Consider the following 13,403-nt stretch of genomic DNA (forward strand, 5'->3'; position numbering starts at 1 on the left):
CCCCAGACTACAAACCTGCTCTACCAGAGGAAGTACAACCTCATCCAAAGCAGGCAACTGACCAATTATCTGAAGTCATGAACCACCAACCCACAGCGCCTCCGTCTTGCTAGGATTCAGACTCAGTTTATTGGCCTTCATCCAGCCCACCACCAAGTCCAGGCAGCGGTCCAGGACTTGCAAGGCCTCTCCCAATTCAGATGTTACAGAGCCAGATCTCCTGATGACTGCTCCCAAGGGCTTCATATAGATGTTAAACAGCATGGGGGACAAGCTGGTACCCTGTGGCACTCCAAAGCACAACTGCCAAGGGGCCAAAAGACAATCGGCCAGTGCTATTCTCTGAAAACGACCTTGGAGATAGGATCAGAACAGTGCCTCCAATACCCATCTCATCAAGTCGGCCCACAAGGATACCATGGTCAATGGTATCAAAAGCCACTGAGAGATCAAGTAAGAGTAACAGGGTCGCACTCCCCCTGTCCTCCCGATAAAGGTCATCCATCAAGTCGACCAAGTCCAATTCAGTCCCATAACCTGGCCTGAACCCAGACTGGAATGGGTCAAGATAATCTGTTTCATCCAAGAGTACTTCCAATTGCTGCGCCACAACACAGAGTAAAACTGGAAATGTGTGGATGTGACATGGAAGTAACACAATCAGATAAAATATTTTTGCAAACACCCTATTTGGTTTGTCAGATTTGGCTAAAGGCACATCTTGGAATAGTTTGCGGTTTAATGGAATTGTATCTCATCCTCATATCATATGATGAAGGGTGGGTTTAAAATTAATAGATAATTGATAATATTCATTAAGATAGTAAAAGGAACTTATGTCTTGTAGCATCTTGAGAAAGTACTCTTCACCCCACTGACAACCCCCAGCACAAATCCAAGTTTGACTGCATGCACACAGGGCTACTTCCAGATTGTGAGGGAACTTGGTCAAAAGAACTTTTAACAGCCTGCATTGCCTAGTACTTAAAGGACTCAGGGCACAGACCCATGATGACACATATTTACATATGCTAACGTATATGCATGGATCCTTTAGAGAAATTAAGATGGTGGATTATCAGGATCTCACCAGTACTGCACTTTGAATTTTTCAGTTCTCCCAAATGTGGAGAACGTGAATGCTCTTTCTCACACATACTAACAGCATTTTTGTTATTGCCACATGCTAGTTAAATATGTTCACTTGTCTAGAAAAAAACATAGGCACATTCCAGCATCTATAGACTTGATTCTCATTAGAAATGACATGAAAAGGCCTCGTCTGTGTAAATACCCTCAAAATTAACTAACAGGGATTCGATGCCTCATTTCACTTATAAATTTGCACGGGGTGGGAAGTCACCTTTTTCATCAGGACTAAACCACAGCTGCTTTAAAAACCCATTACTCAACAAACGTTTTGAAGGCTTTGACTCCAGGACAGTGAAAAAAGTCGCCACTTATTATTGGCTTTCCCAAGCCATAATTGATATTTATTAAGAAATTAAGGCTGCAGCTGAAGCTTGCTGGAAAAAGATTTTCCTCCCCTTGTTCTTAAGGAGAACTCACACAGACATCAAGTTTTCACTCGAGAGTTTTGTATGTTGTTTTATTAGACAGGGCGTGTGTGTATACTGTAATTGGTAGTGCTTACTAAGGGAAATCCACAACTAGAGAAAGACTCTCTTCCTTGTTCCCTACAAGGGGGGAGGGGTCCGCCTTGTGTCGCCTTAATATCTCTCAGGCCTCCTGTCAGTTGAGCTTCGTCTCCCGTTCTCCTCAGCGACCTACTTAGTTCCCGCCACCCTTAGCAACGACCAAAGCCGCCCGCTTCCCGTTTGGATTTGCCGGGCGAAACCGCAACAATTGGCCAACCCAGTGAGAAGAGAGGGAAAGGAGCGCCCGCCAGGGAATGGGGGAGAGGAACACTCATAATTGCTATTAATTATAACCATACCCCAATTACCTCCCCCGGTCTCTTTGGCGCTTATGCTCCCTTTCTCCCTCCTCCCAGCTTGGCTGGTGCTGACCAATCGGAATGATGCGCACGTGACGAGCGTTCACTGCGATGACCTCATCCCTGGTGTGGGATGACGTCAAATTCAAGATGGATGGAATCACGACGGTGGCGGCAGCGCGCGCGGGTGAATCGTAAAAGGAGACAGTCGAAGGGGGATGGAAAAGGGGTTGCCAGTCTAACAGTGAAAAAGGTGAGTATCGGGCCTCAGTTCCTGCTCGTTTAAGGCGGGTCTCTCCCCTGGACAAAGGCGCGGGTTTCCCTATGCACAAAGGCGTCTTTTCCTGACGTAACTCTGAGGTATGTTTTTTCCCCACCAAGTAGGGCTGCGGTCCCTGCGCTCCCATTTGCGCCTGCGCCGGTTACAAAACTGGTTCCCACCCCTTTGTGGCGCATGCGTCTATCCCCGCAGCTGTGCTCATATTACGGAATACATATGCCACTGCGTTCGATTAGGTGTCTAATACGCATGTCCATTGCCTACTCCTGGTACATGGTTACTTTTCCTTACTGCGCCTGTGCCTTGCCCATACGAACACAGTTGACCGCACACGCGCTATGTTCGGGATAATCTCTGTGGGTGGGGTATGAGAGGGCACTGTGAGCGTGCGCAAGAAAATGGGTGTGGTGGGCTGTTGAGCCTTATGATGTCATTCTGGGTAAGAAGTGGGGCGGCGGATTGCAGGAAGAAAAGTATGCAGATATGTTCCCTAGTTACCCACTTTCCCTTTATTCTTTGAAGGCACATAACAACAACAAAGTGAATAGTAAGAGGTGTCAGTGCTTTGTTATGGAGGTTCAAGCGCAAATGAAATTGCAACCTCTGACATATGAGGACTTTACCTAAACTCAGATGCATATGTGTTGGTTCTAATTATACAGGAGAGACCTGGAAAACAATGTGGTTGTGATAGCCAGAACGGCCAGAAGTACTTTGTTTTGTTTTATTACTTTGTGACCCTGCTAATGAAAATAGTTCTGGGGTTGAACTTGTCTGAATAGTCATGCCTTAGGTTAGTCCTTTTTGGTCTGAATGCTTTGCCACCCTGCTGGTTTATTGCTGCTGTGTTAACTCCCCGATTTTTGTATTTTACAGTGCAATCTTGTGCATGTCTATCCTAAAGTACGTCCCATAGCTTTATTCCCAGAGTAGTTTGTATAGGATTGCAGCCTTATTGTAATATTACTGTGATTCTGTTGTATATTTTTCATCTTGGGAGCTCTTGTAGCTGAAAGTCTGGAAGTAAATGTAAAAAATAAAATACTACCCAGTATCATTCCATGCTAAAATTAATCTGGCCATACTGATGCCAAATCCAGCCATACTAACCTGAGATCTAGCTAATCTGGGATCAGTTACGGAATTTGCAAGTTCAACCCCAGAACTATTTTCAATACAAGGTGTCAGCCCAGAAACACACAAAGTGCATCTGGCATGTTCACAGGGCTTCAGAGTCTCCTCCTGAATAACTAGAACCATTCCATACATATAAAATAACATATAATAGTTTAGACTTGACATCAGTAGGAGATGAGGCTCAAGCAGTTGTGTCAAAAGCTTCATGGGGAGAAGGTGAGTTTTGAGATATTTACATGCAGCATATGTTGTCTGTCACAACATTATAATATATTGGTATCTGGTCACCTAAATGAAAACTGAGCAAGGACGTGCTTGTTGGGACATGTTGTCAAAGGAATTTTACATGTACAATTAAACTCCTTAACACATACACAAAACAGTAACGCAAAAGAGCCAGAGGAATACAGGGTTACCCTGCTAATCACAGGAGCAGATAAGAAACATACATACATGGTACATACATCAGCCTCAGCCTGCTGAAAATGATCTGGAGGGTGGAGGGTAGAGGGTCGAAGCCTGCAAGGGAGCCCAAGAACTGCACCTTGCCCAGGGCCCCATCAAACCTGGAGCTGGCCCAGGATGAGAGATGATGTGTGACAATGGAAAGCTGGGGAAGGAATGCTCCGTCATCAACATACAGGTAGTATGCAGTGTTTCCACAGGAAATAGCTCTTCCTCTACTTTTTGTTGGGGTCCAGAGAAATCTGTTCTTGGTTCTCTTCTGTTTTCTTTCCACATTCTATCCCCATGTGCCTTCATCACATCACAAGCAGCAAGGGGCAGTTTTGAGAAAGAAGACTTAAGTAGTCTCCTATGGGTGCTTTTTAAAGAAAAAAGACTTGCGTAACTACATATATTTTTTATATCCATAAGAGCTCTGCTGGATTAGATCAAAGGCTCATCTAGTCCAGCATTCTGTTACTACATTGGCCAACTGGATACTTAGGGAAGCCTGCAAGCCGGACCTGAGCGAAATAACACTCTTGACACTTGTATTCATTACTAGTAGCCTTATCCTCCATGAACTTTTCCAATTCTCTTTTAAAGTCATCCAAGCTGTTGACCATCATTATGTTTTGTAGGAGCAATTTGCATAGTTCGGCGATGTGCTGCATGAAGAAGTACTTCCCGCCCCCAGGATAATAAAAGGGTGGATAGACTGGAAATACCAGGCAAGAGCAAGAAGAGGTTCTCAGGAAGAGGGGGAAGTTGACTTGACAAAGCAGTGGGAAACATAAGATGTAAGTCAGTCAATCTGCCAGAGCACAAGAACCTCTTTATTGGCTATTCTTTTCAGTAAATCAGGTTAGTAAAGAAGAACCATTAATCTAGCCAGCTGGAGCAGCAGGGACAGTGTTTGAAAAGCACCTCTCACCTTACAGTCGGTCCAGGTTCTGAATCTTCACAGATGGGTAGTGCTCTTTGATTTTGACCCAGTTCTTAGACAATGTTAAACTATAGTTTAAAATAAACTATGGTTTAAAACGAACACTTTGCTCCTCCCCTGTTCCTGACTGTGCTGCATGTTGTAACATGAGAAAGTAGATAGAATGGGCAGAAGCCAATGTTTGTTCACAGATTACCGCTTGTGGTTTGTTTGGAAAAACCTACAAGTCCAGGTTTACACATTGTGACAAGCCAGACTCTGATTTGTTTCTTCACCCAAACTGCACCAGGAATGAGGGAGGAGCAAAGCACTTGAGTGCAAAACAATAGTTTATGGTTGTATGTGAACCAGGTCTCTCTCTGTGCTAATACAGGTGAATTACAGCTTGCTAAAGGGAAGGAGTGTTCAGTAAAAGGAGACATACTTTTGGTGTAACCTACTACCACAGTTCAAGGAGCAGATATTCAGAAGTCTGAGACTGGAATGAGCAGTGTGAATTACTGCAAAGTCAGGAAGCTCTTTTGTATACTGTTTGTTTTTAAAATAAACTTCTCTTTTTATGCCACCTCCCAGATCATCTGAGATAGACTTGAAAGTAACTACAAATTAAGAAACAAATGCAATCCTGAATCTGAGTTTGTCATTTTTGAACATATTCTAAATTCAAGAAGAGGAAAGGAAGGTTTTATGGTAAGTTTTATTTAATTACATTTGTTTAAGATCAGACTTTTTGAGAAAATTTATTCTGTTCAGAGAGCATACTTGTTTGGGGGGGGGCACTGCTAGAATCAGAAGTCCGCTAGACTTACCCTGCAAGGTGAAAAGTGAGTGAAGAGGAGCAATTTCTCTTCTGCTGCTCTTTGTGGGCATTTATTCCCAATTTTGAAACTGTTTCCAAATTGTGGACTCCAGGGGTGCTGTAAGTTTTCACCTGTCTTGCAGGTGGTGTGTTAGGGGACTGTTAAGGCTATGTATCCTTTAAATCCATAGCCTTTCCCAGATCTACCACCAGCACACCCCGTTAGTGGCTCTACCAACATCGGAACTCCACAGTCAGTGAGGCAAGAGCCACAGAGGTTTCCATGGTGGAGAGGGGCTGCCCAAGTTTGAATTTTCTCCTCTAAGGATAAATCTGTTTTTCCACTCTTGGAGGGGAAGATCTAAAACTTCCTATGGTCCATGTGTTGCCTTCCAAAGGCCATAGGATTGCAGGGTAAGGGTAAAATTAGTTGGTGAAAGACTAGGGCCCGTTTTGGATGTAAGGATGTAACTATGTTTAAGCATTGTATGAATGAGCAGCAGTAAACCTGAGGTTCACACACTTCACCATCCCTTCTTCTGAGCAGGAGAACTTTGGAAGTGCCCATTTCCTATATTAATATAAACAAAGTTCACAGTTACATTCCAACTACAAGGAACTCAGGTTTGTTAAAAAGCCAGGATCATATTACCATGGTTTCATTCTGGCTTGTTTCAACTAAGCAGAGTTTCTCCCAGTTTAGGTAAAATGGAAATTTGAGTTTACTTTAATTTCCAGTCTCTCACGGCCACTGTAGATGGGGAGAAGGCATGGGGAATGCTTGAGCCCAAGGTTCACTGCTGCTTGTTCACATTGAGCTGATTTACAGTTTAGCATTAAACATGCTGATTATGTAGTAAATAATAAATATGGTCTGCATGCACGGTAAGAAAAGCTCCATGAATCTACACTGTGATTTTAAACAAAACTGGAAGGACAGCAGATGCAAACATTAAACAGCCAATTCACAGGAAAGCATATTCAGCAAGTAGGTGGCTGAAGAATATTCTATAGGTGTCAATTTCCTACTTCCTATCCACCCAGATTAGTAGTACTGTCACCTTTGAAATCAAGTCCTGTTTCTGAACCTCACAACAAAGTAGGTGTGGGTGACAGAAGTGAGTCGCTAACCCCATCAGCCTCCAAACCTGTGATTGATGCTATGAACTTTGACAGCAGCACTTGGCAGCACACACCCAATTGCTGATCCAGCATTCTGAACATATGAAGCCATTATACAGTGCCAGCTAGTTGGCCTTTTTAAATTATAATTAAAATATAATTATTATTTTAATTTATTACCCATCCTTCACACTGAGGTCTCGGAGTGATAGTCCAAGGGTGGGTTACAACAATTAAAAATCATCCTTAAAAACGACTCGACAGTCACAAAATAGGGTGGGTCCTAAAAATATGCATCTCAGATGTCAAAGGCCTGGGTAAAGGGGTGTGTCTTCAGCATTTGCTGAAAACTACAGTGAAGGTGCCAGATGTATCTCTGTGGAGAGGGAGTTTTACAGCTTAGGGTCTGCTACAGATGCCTTCTCCTGAACCACTATCCCTGAGCTTCTGAGTGTGGCGGAACTACCAAGAGGGCCCCCTCTGCTGATCTTAACATCCAAGATGGTCTGTAGGGAAGGAGGGGATCTTTCAGATATTTGGAGCCTAAGTCATTTAGGGGTTTAAAGACTAACATTAGCACCTTGAATTGGGCCCAGAAACAAACTGGCAACCAGTGCAGCTGTTTTAGAAGAGGGGTTATATGAGATCTCAGTGGAACCCCAGCCAGTAATCTGGCCACTGCATTTTGAATCAGTTGAAGTTTCCAAGTTGTCTTCAAGGGCAGTTCCACATAGACTGCATTGCAGTCATCCAATCTGCAAGTTACCAGAGCATGGAGTTCAGCGGCCAAGTCATTTCTGTCCAAAAGGCAATAGCAAAAGCTGTTAAAGGCACTAGCCTCTGAGGCCACCTGAGTTTCCAACAACAGTGTTGAATCCAGGAATACCCCCAAGCTGCAGACCTACTCCTTTCAGAGGACTGCAATCCTGTCCAAAACAGGCTGTCTCACTGCCTCTCAGACGTGAGAACTCTGGACGTACAACAACTCTGTCTTTTCAGCTCAGTATTGTCTTTTATGTCTGAGGGCAGCTTTCTAAGATGTCAGGTAAACGTCTGTGATCCTTTAACTGCTGATGCCAGAGATTTGAGATGCCAGTGCAAGACTACTGAATTATGTCACCCCTCCAGGATTCAGTGTTAGCTCCAGTCCAATCATTCCCGAGTGCTGGATCAGGGCAACTGAACTACACAAATAATTAAATGACGAATTATAGCAGAGGTGTGGAACCTGGAGCCCTCAGATGTTGCTGGGCTACAACTCTCATCGTCTCTGCCCATCGGCCATTCTGGTTGGGGCTTATGGGAGTTGTAACCCAGCACAGGTTGCCCACTCCTGAATTATAGAACTAAGAAATGTTCCTAAAGTTTTTCACTTATTCTTTGGCATATAAGTGTTAAACCCTCCAGTTCTTGACATGACCTTGTGTCCTTGAGTTAACCTTGCCCTAATATCCAATGCTAAGCATGTTTACCTGGAGGCAAGTCTCCTCTGAATTCATTTAGGCTTTCTTCCATCTAAGTTCATATAGCGTTGCAGCCTATTTTTTTTTTAGGAGACCAGCCACACAGGAGCATGTGGATTCTAAAACATCCATCCACTATCTTACATATTATTCATAGATTGGACAATAACAAGCTTTTTTTAGAAGAGTCCTCCTGGGTTTTCTCTCTTGGTCTGGAACAAAAATATAGTTTGGCAATGAATTATACAAACAATTATATAGGCAATGGCCTAGCATATCTATGATTTACAACTGTTTAGAATAGTTTTTCATGCAACTAGGTGACATTTATTTCATGAAGCTATCAATGCTTGCCTTAGGATATATGTGTATGGTACGAAAAGGTCACTTCTCCAAAAGTATTGGGTTGGATCCAGGCTAGGTTAATTGCACTTGATTACCACTGAAATGGTGGGACTTAAGTCATGACTAACTTTTTGTATTGATTTCAATGGGAACAAACTAACTTGGTATCAATTCAAGCCAACCTGCACATGTGTACAGCACAGTCTTGTCCCTGTTTACTTAAAAACAAGTCCTGCTGTGTTGAACAAATCTTCATTCCTAGTAAGGGCGTTTAGGACTGTAGCCTTAATCTGTGTTTAGAATGTTTTTTTCTTCAAAATCTGACTTTAAATATTTGCATGCAATTTGCTTTCAAGTCTCAGCTTCTATTGTTTAGGTATTCCCACCTCTTCTGTAAACCTTAACATAATTTTTTCTGCCAATTTATTAGCTACTGAACATAGTAATCATCACATATGGGTGTCTATTTTTAAAGGTATATTAGCTTTTATATGCATAGAATTAGAGCTGGTTACTGTTGACTTATAAATCACTTCTCATGAGGCAACCCAAAGCGATTTATAATATAATAAATACAAATCAGTTCCATATATTAAACAGTTAAAACAATTGCATATATAAAAACAATTGAACAAATATATATGAAACAGTTTAAAATAACAACACATACATAAAATCAATTATTGTGCACTAGGCTGAGCCTATTGCAAAACTCCATTGTAGCTGCTTACTGTATATTACTATTGAACATTTATTTAATCCCCATAGTGTATTAGGCACACCATCTTCCCTTTCTCCAAAGGAAAAAAGTATATTTATGTATTGACTTTTCAGCCTGTTACTAGATTAGAAAAGCCTGTTTTTACACCTTTTCTTTTTTTAAGTGTACCTAAACAACACTCTTGGCTCTATCTTTTCTTGTCTTTCAGATAAACCTAAATCATGGAGGGACTCTTGCATTATATAAATCCAGCACATGCTATTTCCCTCCTAAGTGCTTTAAATGAGGAACGTCTAAAAGGGCAACTCTGTGATGTTGTTCTGATAGTGGGAGACCAAAAGTTTCGAGCTCATAAAAATGTTCTGGCTGCCAGCAGTGAATATTTTCAGACTCTGTTCACTAAAAAAGAAAATGAGTCTCAATCAGTGTTTCAGCTTGACTTCTGTGAACCAGACACCTTTGACAATGTATTAAACTACATTTACTCATCATCCTTGTTTGTTGAGAAAAGCAGCCTTGCTGGTGTGCAAGAAGTAGGGTACAGTCTTGGAATTTCCTTTCTTACTAACATTGTTTCCAAAAGTCCTCACGTTCCTTTGCCTGCATGTCCCATTAAGAAAATACTGTTCCAAGAGGAAGATGAAAGCTGTTCCCAGAAAAGAAGTGTCATAGTTTGTCAGAGTAAAAGTGAAGCACAGGGGGAAAATGTTGGTCAAACCCCACATGACATAAGCCATAGTTCTAAACCCTTGTCCTCAGTTGCTGTCAAAACTAAGTGGCCACAAGTAACACAGTCAACTGAGTTTCTACATAGCCTATCACTAAATGAAAGGAGATGGCTGAAAGACAGTTCTTTAAGATACTCCAAGTCTCATGAACCTTCAGCTGCAGCGGATGATCAAAGCAGAACTAAAAGGAATGCAGTATTGTCGCAGAAAATGGCTGCAGACAAGGAAGTGGGAGCAGATGAACCAGGAGGAAGCGATCAGTTCCTAAGAGGAAAGGCAGCAGAAGTACCCTTGAAAAGGCCTTGCCCACCAGTCTTATCTTTATGTAGCTCATCGGAATCAACATTTTTGTTGAAAGAGACAGGAAAAGGAGCTGGTCCAGGGGAAGACAGGAATTTGCTGTACTACTCAAAGTTAGGATTAGTCATCCCATCTAGAGTATCTGGTCCTGAGAATCAAAGTATTGACAGGAGTGGGCCACTTGTAAAAAGTCTCCTTCGAAGGTCATTGTCCATGGATAGTCAAGTTCCTGTTTATTCACCTTCTGTTGACTTTAAGCTTTCTCAAGGATCTTCAGTGGTGAACAACACACAAGGGAGAATGTTAAACGTAATATCCCAAAAGTCATCCATGAAAGAGTCTTCAGAAAAGGCAGCTCCTGATGATAAGATACAGGTAATGCACCCACATCGCCTTAGATCTTTTAGTGCTTCTCAGTCAGTAGACAGGGAGGTAGCTTCACCTCTTAGAGAAATGCGAATTAAAACTGAACCTAGCAGTCCACTTTCAGATCCTTCTGAAATAATAAGAATAACTGTGGGGGATGCTTCATCTGCCAATAAAAATAACCCTTTTAAAATGGAGGATGACCATAGGGATCTCAGTAGACTTCCAGCTAAAAGAAGGTTTCAAGCAGACAGAAGGCTACCACTCAAAAAAATTAAGGTGGATGAACATGCTTCGCCTGAGCCAGGAGACAGTTTTGAGGAAAATTCAAATCCTACACCCCTTGATGCTGATTTCCCAGATTCTGGCATTAGCAAAGACGAATATGGTGAGCTGGAAGAAACAAAGCCTAACAAAAAGTTTAAGTGCAAACATTGCCTTAAGATTTTCAGGTCAACAGCAGGCCTTCATCGTCATGTCAATATGTACCATAACCCTGAAAAACCGTATTCTTGTGATATTTGTCATAAGAGATTTCACACAAACTTCAAAGTTTGGACGCATTGCCAGACTCAGCATGGAATTGTGAAGAATCCTTCACCTGCTTCCAGTTCACACGCTATCTTGGATGAAAAATTCCAAAGGAAATTAATTGATATAGTGAGGGAACGAGAGATTAAAAAGGCCCTGATTGTTAAACTAAGACGTGGCAAGCAAGGTTTTCAGGGACAGACTGGTTCACAAGCACAGCAAGTAATCAAAAGAAACCTAAGGTCAAGAACCAGAGGAGCCTACATATGCACCTATTGTGGGAAAGCGTATCGCTTCTTGTCACAATTTAAGCAGCATATAAAAATGCACCCAGGGGAAAAACCCGTTGGAGGAAATAAGGCTCTTAAACCAAAAGAAGATACTCGTATTGAAAGCCCAGTAGAAAACAAAAAAGTTTACCAGTGCCATCTTTGTAATGCTAAGTTTTCCTCTCTTATCGAACAGGGAAATCATGAGCGGCTCTGCCGGAATGCAACAGTTTGCCCGTACTGCAGCCTTCGTTTTTCTTCTCTAGACCTGAAGCATGACCATGAAATCACATGTGAATATAAGAAGCTAACCTGCCTAGAATGTATGCGCACTTTTAAATCCTCCTTCAGTATTTGGCGTCATCAAGTTGAAGTCCACAATCAAAATACTATGGCTCCGACAGAGAATTTGTCTTTGCCAGTTCTGGAGCACAACGGTGAAGTAAGTAGCGCTTCTAGACTGCATTCTCAATTAGAGCCTAACAAGATGAACAACTTTGTTGCAGCCAAAGAAGATGGTGTGTTCAGTGATTCGTCGGAACAGATTAATTTTGACTCAGAAGATTCCTCCTGCCTCCCTGAAGATCTTAGTGTTTCCAAACAGTTTAAAATTCATATCAAAGAAGAACCTGCAGATGATGTAGAGGAGGAGGTCTCTGAAGGCAACCAGGAACCCAAAGAAACAGTTGCCAATAAAGATTCTGGACTGTGGCCCTGTGAAAAATGTGGGAAAATTTTTACTGTACACAAGCAGCTAGAGCGTCACCAGGAGCTTTTGTGTTCTGTGAAGCCCTTTATTTGCCATGTGTGCAACAAGGCCTTCCGCACCAATTTCCGTCTGTGGAGTCACTTCCAGTCCCATATGGCACAAGCTACAGAAGAGCCTGTGCGAAGAGAACCTGATATGTGTGCACCAGCTAATTCTCCATCACCCCCACCTTTGCCTCCACCCCCACCCCTTCCCAAAATACAACCTTTGGGACCTGATAGCCCTACAGGCTTGTCAGAAACTCCTTCAGCTACTGAGAAATTATTTGTTCCTCAGGAATCGGACACACTCTTTTATCATGCTCCACCACTTTCAGCTATCACATTCAAAAGACAGTATATGTGCAAACTTTGCCATAGGACATTCAAAACTGCATTTAGTCTTTGGAGTCATGAACAGACCCACAATTAAAATAAAAGGCAAAAAGAATACAAGGAGTTTTAAAAATCTGTTTAATTTCCATGATGATTTTGAAGTTACAGCATTTGTATAAAAAAGGAAAATTTATATATAAAGTGACAAGAGCCCCCAACAACTAAAATTGACATTTTGTGATGCTTTAGATGTGGAGATTAAGTTAAACTAAACTTATTGTTAGTAGATTAAATTGCTCACATTTTTAAGGCATGGTGGTCTAGGATCTACCTACCTACCAAATAATTGCATTCATTTTAAATAATTTATCCTGTGATTCTAGTACATATGGATTTATATTAAAAAAGCAACAGCAATTTAAAAATAGTTTAGCATAATGGAAATCCTGCAGCAGCTTATTGTTTTCACAGAGCAACTCTCATGGGCTCCATCTAAATACTGGCCATTCATTTGATGTTAAGGGAAGAAATAGATTGAATGTTTTGCTGTGTTGACCTTGATCTTATTGAAAGTTAGCAATAACAAATAAAACCTTGTTTGAATTAACTTGACCCTTATTTAAAACTGATTAACATGGAGTTTTTTGTTAGTGGAATTTTGTGCATGGATATTGTGCAAGATACAATACAATTTAACATTAGCAATATGTGAATATTTGGATTTTTATATACAGAGTAGCAGCCAGCCTGCTTCTAGCCATTTTAAAGAGTTTTTGAAGGAAGAGTGTCAGAACGAAGATAGACTGCTTTAATTGGTCCTCAGAGGCTGATATTCTATAGATATTTTGGTAACTAGACAATGTGCTAAGCAGCAGCCAGCTGATATCCTAATGCAAGCTATATTACTCTTTT

General features: G+C 41.6%; 1 protein-coding gene across 7 annotated transcripts; it reads left to right on the forward strand.

Moving 5' to 3' along the window:
* Positions 1-1,780: 1,780 nt before the first annotated feature.
* Positions 1,781-13,098, forward strand: ZBTB21 (zinc finger and BTB domain containing 21). 7 transcript variants are annotated; one of them, XM_061627582.1, is made up of 5 exons: positions 1,781-2,210; positions 4,460-4,618; positions 5,338-5,454; positions 9,423-10,617; positions 11,605-13,098. In XM_061627582.1, exons 4-5 carry the CDS (start codon positions 9,436-9,438, stop codon positions 12,586-12,588), a joined length of 2,166 nt encoding a protein of 721 aa, XP_061483566.1. In that variant the 5' UTR covers positions 1,781-2,210; positions 4,460-4,618; positions 5,338-5,454; positions 9,423-9,435; the 3' UTR covers positions 12,589-13,098. The 7 variants fall into 7 exon arrangements, with proteins under 7 accessions (XP_061483566.1, XP_061483560.1, XP_061483565.1 ...); XM_061627576.1 differs by having other exon boundaries at positions 9,423-13,098; XM_061627578.1 differs by lacking the exon at positions 1,781-2,210 and adding an exon at positions 2,221-2,317 and having other exon boundaries at positions 9,423-13,098.
* The last annotated feature ends 305 nt before the right edge of the window (positions 13,099-13,403 follow it).

The sequence above is a fragment of the Rhineura floridana genome, chromosome 5, assembly GCF_030035675.1.
Source record: "Rhineura floridana isolate rRhiFlo1 chromosome 5, rRhiFlo1.hap2, whole genome shotgun sequence".
NCBI lineage: Eukaryota > Metazoa > Chordata > Lepidosauria > Squamata > Rhineuridae > Rhineura > Rhineura floridana.

Excerpts from the sequence above, each read along its gene's own strand:
- ZBTB21 (XM_061627576.1), top strand. The coding sequence starts at position 9,436 with ATGGAGGGACTCTTGCATTATATAAATCCAGCACATGCTATTTCCCTC.